This window comes from Puntigrus tetrazona, unplaced genomic scaffold, assembly GCF_018831695.1.
Source record: "Puntigrus tetrazona isolate hp1 unplaced genomic scaffold, ASM1883169v1 S000000456, whole genome shotgun sequence".
In the NCBI taxonomy this organism is placed as follows: Eukaryota; Metazoa; Chordata; class Actinopteri; order Cypriniformes; family Cyprinidae; genus Puntigrus; species Puntigrus tetrazona.
The window spans coordinates 107,861-128,080 of NW_025048098.1; the positions used below are offsets into that span (position 1 = coordinate 107,861).

At 35.6% G+C, this 20,220-nt stretch overlaps 1 protein-coding gene across 1 annotated transcript; it reads left to right on the plus strand.

The window, feature by feature from the left end:
- Positions 1–606: 606 nt before the first annotated feature.
- col28a1b (collagen, type XXVIII, alpha 1b) lies at positions 607–17,916 on the plus strand. Its single transcript, XM_043231834.1, is given in 35 exon segments — positions 607–612; positions 1,222–1,336; positions 2,369–2,934; positions 4,303–4,323; positions 4,690–4,749; positions 4,826–4,879; positions 4,958–5,002; positions 5,096–5,122; positions 5,662–5,706; positions 5,792–5,836; positions 8,266–8,319; positions 8,800–8,868; positions 9,429–9,497; positions 9,577–9,645; positions 9,847–9,915; positions 10,000–10,068; positions 10,753–10,821; positions 10,909–10,977; positions 11,077–11,148; positions 11,245–11,313; positions 11,455–11,514; positions 11,637–11,705; positions 12,453–12,521; positions 12,600–12,668; positions 12,782–12,850; positions 12,931–12,999; positions 13,132–13,200; positions 13,307–13,375; positions 13,664–13,744; positions 13,895–13,930; positions 14,415–14,451; positions 14,553–15,107; positions 15,893–15,963; positions 16,757–16,955; positions 17,043–17,916. Coding segments are annotated over 35 exon segments (3,357 nt in total). The 3' UTR covers positions 17,216–17,916.
- Positions 17,917–20,220: the final 2,304 nt, after the last annotated feature.

A 20,220-nucleotide genomic window follows, 5' to 3' on the forward strand; every position in this document is an offset into this window, starting at 1 on the left:
GTACATTTTGAAAGCTTCACTGCCCTCTACGGGTTAAATCGCGCAAAGTTTAGTGATGATTTTATGTAAATATTAAGCATTTTTGGGCAGGAAAAAATATCAACAGCGGCTTATTCTGAATTAGTGATAGGTGAAGGTTCTTATATTCATAATGCTATAAAAATAAAAAATAGAAAAATCATAAAAACACATGTGTTTCACAAAAAAAGTGTTGGAGGCACATGTAATAAATGAAATATGACTTTAAAAGTCTTGGAAGACTTCAGATGAGTCACATCTCGAGAGGTTCCTGCATGTTTTCCAGATTTCACGGGGGCGTCGTTTATATGATTTGTTGTCAAGGAACAGGAGGTTTTTAGGGGAAATGCTATTGTCCTCCAAACAATCTCTCAGCATTCATCTCCAAAACACGTAAACATGAGAAAGGAGTAGAGAGTTTATGTAGCTTAACTTCTGTTCAACGTCATACTGCGTTACCGAAATATCACATAAACTTTATTTATTATATTTTTATACTGTAACAGGTGTGCTACTGTATGCATGCATTTATTTTTATTAGTGTGAGCCAGAATTGATGTAAATAAACCTTTATGGATCTCCTTTGTTATGCAGGTGTGTGTGTGTGTGTGTGTGTGTGTGTGTGTGTGTGTGTGTGTGTGTGTGGGGTTCAGTCATGCATCAGATTGTTGGGACTGTGATGTTGGGCTGATGTTCAGCACAGGACTGAAGTTAGTCAGAACAGAATGTGCTCAATACAGGAGCATGTGGATACTCCTTAGATTTGCATAACAGGCAAAGTAAGTGCTTTATCTTTTTTATATTATTGTTCTGGCATTAGTTTCACTCGTTTCGAAATATTATAACCGGTTTTAAACATTATATGCATCATACGACAAAACTAAACACTGCATCTGACCTTATTGCATTATTTATTTGTGGATTTGTATTAGTCTTTGATTTTTAAATAACATGCATGCCATTGTTTAAAGTGTTCCGATTCATCATATGATTTATTAAAATTAATTGCATTGCACAAATATCCAAGAATCAGCTTGTGGTTGAATTTCTAGCACTAAAAGTCTATATCAAAAATATATATATATATTTTTATTATTGACTTGTGTTGTTCTTTGTAATGCACAATATGCAGCATGAACACATCTTAAAGATGCACAGAAGGTTTTTTCTTTGACTGTCTTTAAGGTCAGATATGAATGAAAGCATGGCCAAAGGCTTTTTCTGTGCCTGCTGCTTTGGCTGCTTGTACCAGCGGCCAGATGCCAGAACAGAAGACAGTCTGGAGAAACTCTGAACCTCACCACAAAACAGGACAATGGTAAACGCATTAGTGTTTCATTCAGTGTCACAGCATCGTTTATCGCGTTGGCTTAGTTTTGTATGTCAAAAAAAATGTATGTCTTTTTGTTTAACATCTCAGTAGGTTCTTTTTTTTTTTTTTTTTTTATAGTTTTTTTTATAAAAAAAAAAAAAAATATATATATATATATATATATATATATATATATATATATATATATATATATATATATATTATATAATATATATATATATATATATATATAGAGAGAGAGAGAGAGAGAGAGAGAGAGTACTTTTATATACTCTAAATGGTCAATATAATCAAAAATGCAAAAAATAAGTTTTTTACACTTTCTACTGCTTGTTTTCTGTTTCTATTAGACAGTCAAAACAATTATAACAAGTGAAAAGCCTTTTAAAATAATTGTAAAATCTTCCACCTTGAGTTTGTGGTTCGCTTGTCGTTTTTTGCTTCCTTTTTTTATATAAAGTTATCAAAATAATAATTTTATATCTTTAGCAATATTGCAAGATGACCATTTGCTGGAGTTAAACAGCTTCGGGTTTACTTCATTATCCATATCCTTATTTTCCCATTAAAACTATTTATAAAAAGTGACTTTCAGATACGATCGACTCTCAATCATTGTTGCGTTGTATCGCATTATAAGTTTTGAAACGTAAAACATAAAAATATGACATTATTGGGAGCTTTACAGTGACAGCTTACATTTATACGATTTTTTAAGCAGTCTGCCGTACTGTTATAAAGATCTCATTGATTTACGTTACAAGCTAGCAGTGGTTTTGGCCATATAAATATTGGTTGGGTTGCATTTTTTTAAATTTAGATAAATTCTGGCTATCGTTTCACATGTGAGGCTTTACAGAGCGATCTCACAGAAGAATCATTTTTCATTTTTCACTTTCAGTGTACAGGTTTTTTAATCCGAAGAATGTTTGGAAAGGTTCCGTGGATGTTAAAGGTTCTTCACGGGAAACTTAACAGACAGTAAAGCCTGCCTCTATTTTTTGTTTCTGGTTTCAGAGTTAGTATGCACTCTAGAGATCGCGTTCATCCTGGACAGCTCAGAGAGCGCGAAGGGCCTTCTGTTCGACCGAGAGAAAGCGTTCGTGCGTTCCTTCAGCAAGCGCGTGGCCCAGATGCAGGTGTCTGACTGGCATCTGAAAACCCGTATGGCGCTCATCTACTACAGCAGCTCGGTCCACATCGACCAGCACTTCAGAAACTGGCAGGACCTTGACGTCTTCCTGGGCCGACTGGAGGACGCCATCTACATCGGCCAGGGAACGTACTCCACGTACGCCATATCCAACGCCACTCAACTCTTCGCCAGCGAGACCAAGGAGCAAAGCGTGAGGGTCGCCCTGCTCATGACCGACGGCGTCGACCACCCGCGCAATCCCGACATCATGATGGCGGTCGCCGAGGCCAAAGGCCACAACATAAAGATCTTCACAATCGGCTTATCGAACTTGGCAAAGGACAACGTGAACAGCGCCAAACTGCGGGTCGTAGCGAGCAGCCCGGCGCAGCAGTACTTCCACAGCCTCACTGACCCCAAACTAGAGGAACGGCTCCTGCAGCAGCTCGTGAGACATGCACTTCATCTGTCGGGCCCCGTTATAGATAGGAATGAATGATTCGACGGAAATGAAAAAGAAAGCGAGAGATGCATTTAGATGGCACGACTGAGTTATAGACAAAAAGAACTAATGAACTGAAATGAAATTAATTTTAAGGGCTTCTAAGCAAACACACAAGATCACGCTGTGCAGCAGAACGGAGCATGCTAATATAAATTATGAATTACTTAAAAAATGTTTTTTTAATTTAATATTTCATGAATCACACGTATAACTTCTAATCATTTATGCAAACACAAAAGCAGCAATTGAATAAAAAATCATATAAATAATATACACTCACACACATAAGCATATATATATATATATATATATATATATATATATATATATATATATATATATATATATATATATATATGCTTGTGTGTGTGTGTGTGTAAAACTATGCATGAAGTATGCATAAACAATATAAGTATGCATAAACACAAAATCTAAACAGAATATGCTCATATTAATTAAAATAATAAAAATATGAAAAATTTAATTTTTCATGAAACACACACACATAAAATGTACCGTAAATCTAATAAAAAAATGTAATAGAAATATAGAATTATGCAAACACCTAAATCACCTTAGGCAAAAAAATAAACCCTGTAATTGAGATTTAAAACGGAATTACAAAACTAATATAAAATGTGCTACTTAAAATATATTAGTAATGTATCATTTGCAATATGTGTGTTTATTTAACTTTGATCTAGCCTTTGATCTAAAGAGAGAACTGAACTAAAGAACAAGTAAAAATACAAATGAGCCACTAATACTCAAGTGTTGAATTCCAGGGCACACTTTTTAATAAATAACTACAAAAGACACTGAACCCTGAATCTAAACTGCTTGATCATTAAAAAAATATAAACTATATTAGTCACCCATTCGCTCTGAAAAGCGGAGCACTGAAACACCGCACTGATTTCTCAGAGCTTTACTTTCCCAGCTTTTCCTTGGTTGACCAGCTGAAGCTCATTCATTTAGCTTTGCTTTGTACTTCTCCAGTATATTCCAGCCTGCATGTTGCTGTAATGTTGGGTCAGAAAACGGGCGTCTAGATTTGATCGATGAGGGTTTGAGATGCAGCGCTCAGTCTGGCGTCCCGAGGCTCGGTTCACACATCAGTGGGTGCGAGGGATTTTCCACAGAAGATTTGCCTCTCGTGAAATGTCAAGCACTGTCTGTGATCGCACAATGCAGGCCTCTTTGAAACGCATCGTAAAGTTTCCATGCGTGGGATTCGAAAATAAATAGAATGTGTTTTGGTGCTGTCATGGATTTGTGTTCTAATTTCTCTTTTCATTTTTTTTTTCTCAGGAAAGAATTGCGAAGAATGAAGTAAGTATCAAGAACAGAGATTAAACAAAGCGTATTATACTAAAAAAAGGTTCATTCTTAAAGGGACGGTTCACCCAAAAGTGAACATTCTGTCATCATTTACTCACCCTGGAGTTTCTTTCATATTTTGAACACAAAAGAAGATATTTTGAATGACCAAATATATGTTGTTGTCCATTAAAATAGCAATAGCAGGGTAAAAATGACTATGAAGTCAAACGTCATTTTCTTTTGTGTTAAACAGAAAAAAAAAACATAGATAATGGGAATGAAGTACGTGTGAGTAAATGATGAAAATGTTAGTTTTGGGGTGAATTAATCTGAAAAATGCCGATTGCGTACCACCTGTTGTATTCCTCCCGCCAGTGTCCTCGGCCACCGGTGTGTTTGTGTGAGAAAGGTGATCGCGGTCCTCCAGGAGCTCCTGTGAGTATCGCTGAGATGAAACCGAGGCCATTTTCAGTCATTAGTGTCATTTACGAGAAAAGCCTACTTTGTTTAGGGCAAAAGTGGAGAGCAAGGTTATGAAGGAGCACCGGGTCAAAAAGGCTCAAGGGTGAGAGTGAAAACAATTAGCCATAATTATGAGCATTAGATCTGTAGTGTACTGTTGTTGATCTGACCTGTTTTACAGGGGGAAACGGGAGCACCCGGTCTGCCAGGAATCAGCGGCCCAGAGGTACGTCAAATCTTCATATAGTCACTTTATACAGTCTGTGTTATCAGCGACTCTCTGACCATCACTCTTCTCTTCCTGGTTCCTCATCAACAGGGAAGACCTGGGTTCAAAGGTGATAAGGTGAAACCTCAGAGTTTACATATTTACACGTTTTACACAGAATCCATTTTACACAAGATCGGATAATGTAAAGGTTGGAATATCATTTTTTTAGAAGCATTTTATATGCTCACCAAGGCTGCACTTATTTAATCAAAAGTACAGTAAAATGTTAAATATAGTATTTTAAATCTATCAAATCAGCATATCAGAATGATTTCTGAAGGACCGTGTGACACTGAAGACTGGAGTAGGCTGAAAATCAATTGTTGCATCACAGGAATAAATTATAAATTCAAACATATTCAAATATTAAGTAGCTATTTTAAGAATATTTTTATTTTTTTTTTTTACTGTATTTCAGATCAAAGAATTGCATGAGACTTCTTTCAAAAGCATATTAATTATTCCAAATTGTTGTGCATGCCAAATAAATATTGTGCACATATAATAGAATTGCACAATTTATATTCTCAGTAAAATTCTGAATATTACTATAACTGTTTTAATGCATTCTGTTCCACAAAGCAAAATCTTGAAAGTCTTGAGTCGTGTTTTAGGGGGATCAAGGTAACTGTGGACCACCGGGACAAAAGGGACATAAGGTATGTCTTCTGTACTGACTTAATATATTTGTATCGTAACATATAGAATACTTTATTAATAAATAGTTTTTACTGCATTTGACAGGGCACCGAAGGGCTTCCAGGGCCAAGGGGCCCCAGAGGAGAGCAGGCACAGTATAAACATTTACCATTTACATGCCATGTTACATCCCACACTCACGGTTCCAGCTGAATTAGTATGCACAGTTTTTCATAATGTAGGATACTTGTTCAGTTATTTTAGTGTTTAATTTGATTCTCTAAACCTTTGTAGAAGCCTTTATGTTTTAATCACGACATAAAAGAAAAACAGCTCCAACAGCAAAAGAGATTTTTGATGAACTAACTGAATAAATCAATTTGGGAACGTTTTCCAAGAGCAGCCAAAAATTACAGTAAAAATTTTTGTAAAAATTACAAAAATAATACATTTCATAAACAGTCACGCTGAATTAATTTATGTGTTTGTGAATTTTAAAGTTAAAGTTTCCCTATTATGGGTTATGAAAGAATCATATTTTGATTTTGGGAGAACCCAACAGCAGTGAGGTGCATGTGAGGTCAAAATTACTATGCATTTATTTTTACCTTATTTGCTCAACGACTGCCAACGATTTGCTCTACAACACGTTTTTCGAAACCCCTCTTTTGCGTGAAGCTGATGGGGTTGCTCCGAAAGCAGCACCTAGTGGCAAAAAATGGCCGACGTGAAAAAAAAAAGCGGACGGGCAATATGAAAATGTTTTTGATGTCAACATGAAACAGCTTGGGATTCCGTATAAAAAATAATTTGTTTCGGTGATTCAGTATTGGCTCTTTCTTTTGAGAGATAATAACTTCATACATATATTTAAAGCTTTTTCATTCACTTAAAGCTCATGAATTTCATTTTCAACAATCCATAATCCACTTCGTTCTTTTTCTTGACATTTAACTGTATAACTGTATAATGATACTTGCGATATTTGTCCATATATGTACAATTACATTACATTAAAGCTTTCAAAAATGAACTAATTACAGTTCCGTCATGACAACCTCTGAAAGTATAGCATGGCAATATACGTGATGTAGTGTTAATGCGTTGGGTCTTGGTGGAATAGACCTGCTATGCTGTTGCGAGCATTACTGGCAATGCATGCAGACATTTGGGAAATATAGATCTATGCAGGTGGAGCTGGGGAGGGTGAAGGCTTTTTGTAGTTTGCTGCAACTGCTAAAGCAAATGTTAGCCAAACATTCGAAGCACGTTGGCTGCTGAGGCCATAAGAAACCTATCGTGATTATATCAGACTGAATTACAACCCATCGGCCTGTCATTTGTACTACTTTTTATTCTGCTACTTATAAAGAAACTATTCTAGAGCAGAATCGACACATTTCAGTACCCCGCTATCATCCTGCGTTCGTTTACAGAACTCCGCTAGATAGTTACGATCTGTAAAGAAAAACATTAAGCTCGATTAAACTTAAAAGCAAAAAATAAACAGCGGTGTTGAGTGAGAAGCACGTGCCAACGTGTCACAATCTCTAAAATCTCTCTTTGTTACAGTTTATAGATACCGTTTTATTAGTTGTACAGTGCGTTGGTTGCATTACGAGTCGTCTCGTCACAAACGTGGCGATCATGGCCGTCCGTGGCTGTTTCCCCAGCCTGCACTCATGGAATGTGATCGGCAGATCACTCGTAACCCTGTGCTAATGTTCACATGTAAAGCAGTGAATCCAGGCTTGCAGGATATTATTCTTTTTCTGAGGACGACTTTGTGCAGTGGGATTAGCGAAGAGACAGAATAGTTCAGATTGACTGGGTCAGGTCCCTCAAAACCCACATTTTAACAGGCACGCAGCAGCCTAAAAATGCCATATCATCCTGCGTTTATTGCATCTTGGCCTATGGTCGAAGAACTGTAAAATAAAATTTAAATTCGCTAAAAATGTAGTTATGTTTAGGCCAATCGAAGATCTTCATTGTAACAGCTTTAGAGAAATTTAGCATTACGTCACTTGCTCGCCAATGGATCCTCTACATTGAATGGGTGCCGTCAGAATTTGAGCGCAAACATCTGATAAAAACATGTAATAATAATCCGCAAGTCATTTAGAACCACTCCAGTCCATCATTTAATATCTTGTGAAGTGAAAAGATGTGCATTTGTACAAAACAAATCTATCATTAAGGCATTTTTAGCATTTTAACACACTTTATATAAGCAAAGTTGTTTTAGTGTCATTATAAACTATGAAATTAAGGAGAGTTAAAATATCTTAACAATGCATTTGTTTCATATCAACACATAACTTTTAGCTTCACAAGACATTAATTGATGGACTTGAGTTATGTGGATTGCATATTGTTATGATTTTAATCAGCTGTTTGGACTCTAATTCTGACGGCACCCATTCACTGCAGTTATGATGTTATTTCTAAATTTGTCCAAATTTATTTATTATTGCATACACATTAGTCATAGTCATATACATTATTTCTTTGGCTGAGCTATACCTTTAGTACAATGTAAACATAAATTTCAACCTGTTTCTTCATTATTTCACCAGGGTCTGAAAGGGCCTCCAGGAGACCAGGGTCATGAGGGTACAGCTGGACCTAAAGTAGGATCATATCTTCCATTTCTTTGCCAGTGAGACGTCTGTAACTGATATTTGTGACTTAAATAGAGACAGAGTGGTAAAGAATGTCATGTTTCCATGTCGGTTTAAATGTAGATCTTCTGCCTTTCGTGTTTGGCCAGAAAGCTTTAACAAAGAGTGCCTTGAAAATCCGACAAATATATAATAGCACATTCAAAAGCAAAAAAACCCTGAACTTTTAGACACAAGGGGTGTCTTTATGCTCTGTAAATGTCAGTTGGAATATACATGAGAGAAAACATGTACTGAACCCTTTCACCATAACTCTAATAGTAGATGGTCGTTATGAATATTACGATAAAGTAAAAAAGTTAAATTAGCAATGTTACATGTGCCCAAGATGACTGAGATTTAGCACAATATATATCAGCTTTAAATTTACATGAACTTTGAATTTATAAGAAGATCCAAATGAATCACTAACTTTTGGACTGTTCCAAGGGTGATCGAGGGCCGATTGGTGCATCTGGCCCACCGGGAGATATTGGAGTCGGATTTCCTGGTCCGAAGGTAAACTTCTCAGGACATTTGAAAGAAATTAATAGGCTGCATTGAACTAATAAAAAGGGACAAATCATGTTAAAAATGTCAAATATAAATATATTCCATATCAGATAAATGTTGTTCTCCAAACTTTATATTTATCAAAAAAAAAGGTATTACAGTTTCCACAACAATTTTACAAGCCTTAAAGTTTCCAACCTTAAAATCATAATATAATATAATATAATATATATACTAATAATATATATACAGCATATTAGAATGATTAAGGATCATGTGACACTGAAATGATGCTGAAAATCCAGTTTTGCATTACAGTAATAAATTACATTCTAAAATATATTAAAATATAAAACTGTTATTTGAAATTGTAAGAATATTTAACATTATTAATGTTTTACTACAATATAAAAATTATGGGATGTGACTTTATCAATAGCCAAAAAAGTTATAACAGTATTTTTTTTTTAGTATGTTCTTTTCACAGTGTAAGAACCTGCATGCAGGGTATTTTATTCATTTTTTTGAGATATCTTAAACTTAACCTGCGGTGTGGTTGTTTCTAGGGAGACAAAGGGAACCCGGGAAGAGCAGGTCTTCCTGGTCAGGTCGGCGTAGGTCAGCCTGGACAACTTGTAAGTAAAAACAGCATATGTGACTTTTAAACACGCGTCGGTAGATTATAACGACATAATGAAACATGCTTCAATGAAGGGTCCTCCAGGTTTACCAGGAGCACAGGGGAACCCAGGAGCTCCAGGTGAAGGTCTTCCTGGGCCCAAGGTGAGCCGCTTTGATTATAGAACATTTGTTTCTATTGTAAGGAACCTTTGAAGGAAGAAAAATATTTCATGGATCTTCATGAAACAAACGATACCAATAAAGAATCTTTGTGCTTGAGCTCAGACCTCTATGCTATTATTTCCCTTTGGTTGCGTGAATAAAGCCATTTATATTAAATTTTTTAATGTGTTATTGTGTTAGGGTGACCGTGGCTATGTCGGTGCTACAGGTGGACGTGGACCCCCAGGTTATGGAATTAAAGGTGAAAAGGTATGTCACAGTTGCGTGAGACCTTACTTGTCTATATAAAAGCCCTTTATGCATTTAATTTAGCCCCTGAATGCATCTTTGTAGGGCGACGCAGGACCTCCTGGATCACCTGGACCATTAGGAATGCCTGGCAGGGGGATTCAAGGAGAGAAAGTATTTGTTATTTTCTGAATTTGCATTTTGATATCAGTATTCGTGTACTAGTGATGCCACAGTAGCTTTACTATTTTTAGTGATCACAAATGGGGTTAGTCATCTGATTAAAATATTTACAACATGCATGGTTTGCGCTACAGAAACGAATGATACCTGAACACTTGCATCTTGCTGGAGGAGATGTGCTATTACACTGAAAAAAATGCTTTTCTAGCCTAGAGCCTGCATTGTTTCCTGCCAAAATATCTACAAAATCTTAAATCAAGAAAGGATATCAAAATTAAGTGAGTTTTTACTTGAAACAAGCAAAATAATCTGCCAATGGGGTAAGAAAAATAATCTTGTTTTCTGTTTAAAATTATTATTTAAAATAATTTTTACTCGTCTAGAAAATCCATCTTGATTGAAGAATGTTTTAGACATTTTGGCTGAAAACAAGACAAAAAGTTGAGTCTTAAAAAGCATTTTTGCAGCATATTTTTTCTAAATGAATAATATCAAGCAAATATAGATCCACTTGCAACTGCTAGAAATGTCCAAAAGAACCTTCCAAGCACTAGAAAAATCCTAGAAATCACCCAGAAGACACTAATAACCCAGAGGTCACTAATAACTAATAACCATAAGACCCAAGCCCACCACTTCTTTTCCTAATTGTCATTTTTATTTTTATATCTAAAGGGGAATCAGGGACCAGCTGGCCCTACTGGTCAAAGAGGGAATCCTGGGATAGGACTCGCTGGGCCAAAGGTAAATCTTCGCTATTCATCTGTACGTTCATCCATTCGTCTATCTATCCCTATATATACATTGTGTTTTCCTTTCGTTTCTTCTCAGGGAGAACAGGGCTTCCCTGGAGAACGTGGAGTCCCTGGAGAAAGAGCAATCGGAGAACCAGGACCCAAAGTGAGTTGTCATTTCAGCTAAGCAGTTACATGACACGAAAAAGCAGAATAAAGTATCAAGTAGTGAAATCAGAGTTGTATTTATGGGTTGATGCTGTAGGGTGAACCTGGATTACGAGGTTTACCAGGTGAGGCAGGTGTACCAGGAGAAGATGGAGCCATGGGGCCAAAGGTCAGAATGCTTTTAATGCCGTGTTAGTGAAGGATAGATAGCATGAAATCAAAAACATTCAATATCTTATAATATACTATATCTTGTTTTCTTTAGGGTGATATAGGCTTACCAGGACCCAAAGGGCAAGACGGACCTCCTGGAAGAGGCCTGCCTGGAGAGAAGGTAATGTGTGGATGTGCTTTACTGATTCTTCAGACAAAACTGAAGAGTATTAAACATTGTTGTATATATACACATTACAGGATCTAAAATGACATTAAATGTACTAAATAGGCTGTATCTTCCTTCAATAGGGTATTCGAGGGAGCGGGCTCCAGAGGCCAACCAGGACCTTTTGGACCAGTTGGGCCAGCAGGGTCAAAGGTGAAAACAATTTGTTCATCTTAACAAAAACAAAATACCACACAAAGAAAAGACCTGTGCGTCTGGTATTGCTAGTATTCACTGACAATCGAATGAGTTACAGTATATTTCATTTAAAATAGGGGGAACCAGGCAATGTTGGAGTTCAAGGTGTTACTGGGCCCCCAGGAAGGGGCATACCGGGACCTAAGGTATGATTAAGAAATTCTCAGGGTTAAAAAGAAGCTGTATCAAAAATAACTAAACTAAACTAAACTATTATCGAGTGATTTATGAAAATTAAGACACATTTATGCCATTTAAACCTTACATTTAAATTATTCAGGGGGCGGGTTACAACAACAAATGGAAATTCTAATTCTGGCCTTTAAATTGTTGATCATTACATTAACTTAATATTGTGCATAATATAAACTCAAATTTTAGAACTTTGTGTGCTTTGGATAGGGCAAGATAAGGAGAATAAGTGGTCAAATCAATTTTATTCAGTGTGTTTTTAGTGAAGGAAAAGACCTGTTAGTGTTTAATGCAGGTGCTATTATAACTGTGGATTTGATAAAAATCATAAAAATTGTTTTTCACAAATAATGTTACAAATTGCTAAGTTCTTCTAACTCAGTGTAGTTTGTTGGTTGAACATAATTTAATCAGAAGTACAAAAAATGATCCAATCTATTTCTGCTATTTATCTATTTTTGAGCAACAATTACTTTTAAATTGCTCTGGAATGAAGACCAATTTATTATTTTTTTAAATACTGATTCATATATATTTAATGTAGCATAAAAGATTAGTGCTTTGATGCAACCTGTGTTGTTAAAAGCTCTATAGAAATAAAAATGATTGATTGATTGATAAACATCTATAAACTGTTTGGGCTAACAGTACGTGTATGTAATTGATCAAGAGATCTCAATACCATGTTCATCTTCCTGTAGGGCGATCCAGGGCCAGTCGGTCCACCAGGTCCCACTGGAGAACCAGGGATAGGCATTGCAGGGCCGAAGGTACGAGTGACGCTGTAGCAGAAACATGTAATATTGTTGTTGTTTTTCATTGAGATAATGCATTTTGCCTGTCTTTAGGGTGAATTAGGGTTACGAGGACCCGTTGGACCTCCAGGGCTGAAGGGAGATGGCTATCTCGGCCCACCTGTAAATATCATTACAAATATTATTAATGCTAATGTTCAATTTACAGTCTGATAAACCAACTCAGCATAACAGCATAATTTAAACTATGTATGTTTCGCCCATGTGATCTACAGGGGCCACCGGGTCTGCCAGGTCCTACAGGAGAGTCTGGGCCATAGGGAACAGGTTTACCTGGACCAAAGGTAAGGTGCTTGCTTCACACCAGTTTTCCTCAGAAAATGGGGGGTGAAAGCATTTGATAAATTGATGTGTTCTGTCACAGGGGGATAGAGGCCCTCCAGGTTCCCCAGGGCCTGCTGGAGCACCAGGTCTTGGGCAAGTGGGCCAAAAGGTAGGAAATATGTAGAATATCATAATCATCACTCCACGATTCGATAATACACTGGTAAATGAGTCATTAGATATGTTTAGGTGTTCAGATTGACTGGTTTGGGTGTGCTCTGAGGTGTTTTGTGGGTTGCAGGGCTCCATTGGTCAGAATGGTCCAGCTGGTCCTCCAGGATTACCAGGAGAGGGCATGCAAGGACCAAAGGTAACAGGAATCTGAGGCTCATCAACAGAATACAGTATTCATAGAAACACATTACAGTGTGATATACTGCAACAGTGAAATTCACATTTATTTTGTTTTCGAACAGGGTGATCCTGGATATCAGGGTTTACAGGGGCCAAGAGGGTTTCCTGGAGAGGGTCTGCCGGGGCAGAAGGTGAGAGGAGACGTAGACTCACTACTGAATGCATTTATATTTTGTACAGCTATCATTATAGGAATCCCTAAAACAGTAACATGTACTCACCCTCGTGTCATCCCATAACTGTAGGACTTTCTTTCTTCCATCAAACATTATGTTTAATACTATTTTATACAAAACTGGTAACTTATAATGACAAAAAGTACAGTATATGAACTTACATGCAAAAAAAATGTTGCATACTTGAAAACATGACCAAAACAGTAAGTTTAAAGCTCCTTTAATGTAACTACTGTGTTGTAGGGGAGTCGTGGGTTAACCGGAGCACAAGGACGTAAAGGAGACAGAGGAGGCCAGGGAGAACCAGGATTTACAGGACCACCGGTGAGAAGAGCTGAGAAGGACACGAGACTTTCTTTTTAATCTTTAAGCATTATGATAGCTGATACAGTAATTCCAAGCATTGCGTAAGACACATTACCAGATTATTTAACTACATTTAACACGCCTGAACCTTGTGCTTTATAATGACAGGGTAATACAGGAACAAAAGGAGAAGCTGGTCTCACGGTACAGTACACAGATGTATAAAGAATAAATATATATATATATATATATATATATATATATATATATATATATATATATATATATATATATATATATATATATGTGTATGTATATATATATATATATATATATATATATATATATATATATGTGTGTGTGTGTGTATATATATATATATATATATATATATATATATATATATATATATATACACACATATATATATATATATATATATATATATATATATATATATATATATATATAAAAGTAAAAATAGCAAATGTTATAAAGCAAATAGTACAACTACTCAAACTTAAATTAAAATCAAAATGAAAATTGAAAATATAAAAACTTAAAGCTAATTATATAAAAGAACATGATCATCATATAATATAATACTTTATAAAATATAACATTACTACTAGCTAGTGTGAAACCGAAATGGAGCACTTCTATAACAAGATTTCTATGTATTTTGCAGAGAGAGGAAATAATCAGCTTAATCCGATCTATTTGTGGTAGGTGATTAAATTGCAGATATATTTTGCTACATTTGATCGCTTTTATGTGAATCACACCAAAACTGATTTGGTTTAAATGATTTATTGTCACCTGTCAGGCTGTGGCCGGATTTGCAGAATACATCCTCTGGAGCTGGTGTTTGTGATCGACAGCTCCGAGAGCGTCGGCCCGGAAAATTTCGAGGTCATTAAAGACTTTGTGAACACCATGATCGACCGCTCGTCCGTCAGTCCCGAGGTCACGAGAGTCGGCGTGGTTCTCTACAGCCACATTAACCTGGTGGTCACAAGCATTCAAGAGCGTTTGAGCCGCGATGAAGTGAAAGCAGCCGTGCGCAGGATGCCCTACATTGGGGAGGGCACTTACACAGGAAGCGGCATCAGAAAAGCCAATGAGATCTTCCGGTTCGCTCGGCGTGGTGTGAGGAAAGTGGCTGTGGTCATTACTGACGGCCAGACGGATCACCGGGACACGGTGAAGCTGGAGGATGCGGTCAGAGAGGCCCATTCGGCCAATATCACTATGCTGGTTATAGGAGTGGTGAATCAAAGCGACCCCATCTATGATGATTTTAAACACGAGCTGAAGTCAATAGCATCGCCGCCCACCGAAGAGCACGTGTTTTCCATCGAGGACTTCAGAATGCTTTCTGGTACGTTTGCTGATTTGAAAAAAAGGCCTGTATGTATCGGCTTTAATGCACTTTTCAAAATAGCCGTTTTGAAGGGTTAGTTCACCCCAAAATGAAAAGACCGTTCATCTTCAGAACACAAGTTTAGATATTTTTGATCAAATCACTCCATGAACAGCAACACGACCGAAACGATACAGGTCCAGAAATGTAATAAATGCATCAGTAAAACAGTCCTTGTGACATCAGCGGCTCAACTCTCGATGCTACGTGATTTTTTTTTTGCGCTTAGAAACCAAAAATAACATAATTTACTTTTTCATTCTGACTTAATTTACGTCCGACATTTAGGAGATGCGATTTCACCAAAAATATTTTAATTTGTGTTCTGAAGATACAGAACAGAGGTCGGGTTTAGAACGACATAAGCGTGAGTAATTAAGGACAGAATTTTAATTTTGGGATGAACTAACTCTTTAATGACAAAAAGAAGTGGAAATCAGCAATATCAGGCATAAATAATGTCTCAATCATTCACACATTTGACCCAAAAATGACATTTTCTGAAGATTTACCCGTGGGCCATGTTATAGTATTCTTTATCAGGAGAAGCTGTTCAGCAATGGCTCCACTGTAGTGAATGGGTGCCGTCAGAATGTTATGGATTATGGCTGGTATGAAGCAATAGTTTAAAGTTAATGATTTAATGTATCACAGACATAGAGAAAACCCATGCCTAAGCTACAGGATCACAGAATCATAATTAATCAGCATTAATTCATTCTTTTTTTGTCTCTGTGGTCTAGAAGTGGAAAGTAAACTGCTCCAGAAGATCTGTGAGAACATTGATGGATCGATATTCAGCACTACCTCCAAGGTGAACTCAAGACTGCATTAGCTATATGTTTTGGGTATATTAATAAAATAGAATTATCATTTTATTAATTAATAAATAGTCTTTTTTAAATTCTAGAACAGAAATAGAATTTTATCACGATAAAAGCATTTAAATTAAGTTCTGCAGTAACATTTATTTAATATAATTTATAAATTCAATAAATCCATTTGTTATTATTGTTACAAAATATATATAAAACAAAATATGTATAACAAAATAGAAGTTCTGTCGTGCCCTTTAATTAATATAGTCTATTTATTATCATTCAAAATAAATGTTTTCTAATTATGCTTGCTTTACAGTTGCAGCTTTTATTACAATTGCAGCCATATTTGTTTAATAAAAATGTGTTTTGATCATACCGTATTAATAAAATAATCTAGAAGTTTCTAGAATTTTAAATAATATTAAAAACGCGAATATATTTAATAAAAATTACATTCCGTTTCGGAAGTTATACAAGTATTTAGTACACAAATTTAAAAGTAATGCTTTTTCTAATAATTATTGCACATTTCGTTATTAGTTTTTATTTTATCGTTAGTTTTTATATTAATTAATTACGTTGTGGAAACAAGATGCATCTAAAAAGCCATATTTGATCTGTTTCGTGAGAAATTATAATTATTTAATTGAAATTACACAAGTGCTCTCCACTGTGGATTTTTTTCATCGTACATGTATTATTATTTCTTTATCATAAAGTTAAGCACCACTTTTCGAATGATTACCATGCAGGCGGTCGCTTTTACAACTGCTTTTACTCAATCAGCCAGGTGCAGTTGGAGAGGTGTTCCCGTACTACGATCCCAAACCAGGCGGCCCCAACGTTCTCAGCACTTTAGCACCGTATCTAGAAAGAGAGGAACTGAACCTCCTCCCAGATTTCTCTCTCACGTCACTGGAGCGGCCCAAACCGGACGCGGACAGGACAGAAACGCCGCTGCTCATACAGGATGACTTCACTGCAGGTAAATGCCGCTCAGAAGCGAGACGATACAGATAATAACTGCAGTTCTGATTTCCCCGTCAACACCGTTTTCTCTGTCTTGCGTCAGACGAGGGATGCCTACAGCCTCTGGATCCCGGGCCGTGCCGAGAGTACGTTGTTAAATGGTATTTCGATCCGAAAGCCAATTCGTGTGCTCAGTTCTGGTTTGGAGGTTGCCACGGCAACAGAAACCAGTTCGGGAGTCAAGAGGCCTGCAAAAAATCCTGTGTGAAAATGTAAGTCTTGTCATTAGAGCGCTGATACTAAACAAGACATGGAGCTAAAGGGGCTCTTTATTATTTAAATATACATAAGCTTTTAAAATTTTACGTTTTTAAAAATAAACATTTTACTGTGAACATTTAAAAAAAATAAACTTGAACAATCTACAAATGCATTATTTGCATATATAGTGGCCACCAAAAAAGGTCAAGTCACAATTTCTAAAATGTCTAAATTTGAATGCATTAATGTTTTTTATTTGAAATAAATGTATGAATAATTCTTGATAAGAAATCATTTTGGCTCAGAGAAAATTATTCTGAGTAAAAATACTATTTCTTGATGTGGAAAATGAACCAATATTCAAACAGTCTGTAATCTTTTACCATCAAATGTTCTCATGTAAACTAGTTTTTGTCACATTAAACATCTCCGTAGGGTTTTTTTTATATATATTTGTCTGTATTTGTATTTTTCTAAGTGTGTTTAAGCTCACTGGTGCTATTTTGTTTATGACTAGCGGTGGATCTGTACTTGTATCCAGAGGTCAGAGGTGATGTGTGAAATACTCCATGTTCATGTCTGACTCTTATTTTTAATATTTACAATTATTTTAATGCCAAAATACTGCTCTGTTATGCTGCTGAGCGAAGAAACATTTTTACTTAAAAAAAAAAAAGCTTTTCATTGTCATTGTAAAACTGTAGTACTCTACATTATAGTTAAAATAATAAAAAATAAATAATACACATACACACATATATATACATACACACACACATGTATATGTATATATATATATATACATATATATATATATACACACACATACACATTTAAAAATCAGTCATTTTAATGTGTTTGTGATGTGTCAAAAAAACAAAAAGGACTTTTATGTTAAAAACATGCATTTCAACATGAAACAATGTATGCAAACTATTTTTGGCTAAATTCTGTATTTGTGAGTGAAACTGTATTTTCAACAACAATAAAATGTAGGGTGATATTTTTGATCAAACTGGATGTTTTCTAATGCAAGTATCTGTATGTTTGGTTAGATTCAAATTGAATTTTACATTAAATATTCAACATATTGGTAAAACACATTGGATTTGATTCTGATCAGTGTTATTTTAATATTTCTACATTTTCTGTGTTCATTTAAACAATTTTTATATATATATATATATATATATATATATATATATATATATATATATATATATATATATATATATATATGAATGTGTTAGCAACAGTTAACTCACCTAAAGTAGCCCCAGACCTGTTTTCCGTTCTCTGGGGGGATGAGGTGCTCTTCCTGTCTAAAGGGATTAAATGTTTCCCGTTGATTCGGATCTCTTGAATCCCCGTCCTTTCCTCTCACGGTCCCCATGCACCTGCCCAAGGTCACGTCCTCCACGGCTCCTCGTACTGAAGCCTTGCACAAATCTCCCGAGGGCCACTCGGCTCAGGACGCATCCGGCTCCTACGCTCACGTAACCCTGACGTATCCAGCCCTCGCTCAAGATCCAGCACAAAACACTAGCAGTCGAAACTTTGGGATTTTAACTTTTTTTTTTACGTTCAAAACTGTTGAGGTCAGGCAAATTTTTATTTCTTTAATTTTCGTTAAAGAAATGTAATGGTTTTATTCCGCAAAAATGCATTGAAATGATCAAAAGCGATAGGAAAGACTTGTTACATAAGTTCCAAATAAATTGCAAATATATTTAATTTCACATAAATTTTAAGCAGCAAATCGTCATATTACCATCATTTTGAAGGAACCATGTGACACTGAAAGCTGGAGTAATGATGCTGTAAATTCAGCTTTTTATTACAAATAAATACAATGTTCATAAATATTTTAAATTGTAATAATATTATTAAATTGTAATAATATTATAATATTATTACTACATGAACTACATGATTAATTTTTATTTCAGCATTTACTAATGTACTATCAAAATCAGGTTAAGATTAGTTAACGCGCTGTAAAAATATCAAAACTTAATTTTTGCTTAGTAATATTCTTTGGTCGGAACATCTTTAAAACCAATTATCTGAATTTACTGGGTTTTTGGGGTCTTGTTTTTTCAGGTTTTCAAAAAGTTGCCTCTCGGCCGAATATCATTAATCAAAACATCAGTGGAAAGATTATTTATTCAGCTTTGAGTGAGTTCAGGTCATTTTCGCTTGCTGTTCAGCAAAATAAAATGATATCTTATATTTAAAAAAATGATGAGGTTCAGGTGTTTATCTCAGCACTCGTTGATTATTTCCATTAGCGTTTTTATTTCATATCCTTTTTATTTTTTAGAACCTTTTTTATTCGAAGTCGCTAAATACAACTTATTTGCTGTAACTGACATCACAGGCCCTAAATGTAAATATAAACCTTAATGCGTGAGTTATTCAATTGCAAAAAAGCTATATTTACTTCAAAACTAGAGTATAATCCCAGTGTTTGTTCGTTTTTCCTACAAAATGATGTGAATTTGACAAAATCAAGAATATTCTGTTCTGTTCTATTACAGAACAGTACCTGTTATAATGCTCCATTTTACAGAAGATCACCTAAAATTGGACGAGAAGTCAAGTGTGGAAACACGAATGAGGCGGTCCTCAAAATCAGGGACTTAAAGCTCCTTGAAAGTGAAAAGCACTCAAGAAAGAAGATAGAGATTTGCTGGTCCTCCTTCCATTTGAAGTTAAGAAGCTCGAGGAGACCCGTCTAATTGCGCATAATTGTCACAGAAGAAAAAAAAAAGCGTCCGATGAAACCTCTTCACGAAGGCATTGAGACTTAGATTGAAGAGCACTATGTGAAACAACGCTGCCTTCGAAGTCAGCATCATTTAAAGATACTTTAAGATTTTTTACTGAGATCTTTGCATTATGAGATTTCTTTCTTTACAAATTAGAGTAAAAAAAGAAAGTACAGCGTCTCAGAAAACATCATAACTCCTACCTTTTGGACCAGACTCTGCATTGAGAACAAGTACGGTGACTTAAAA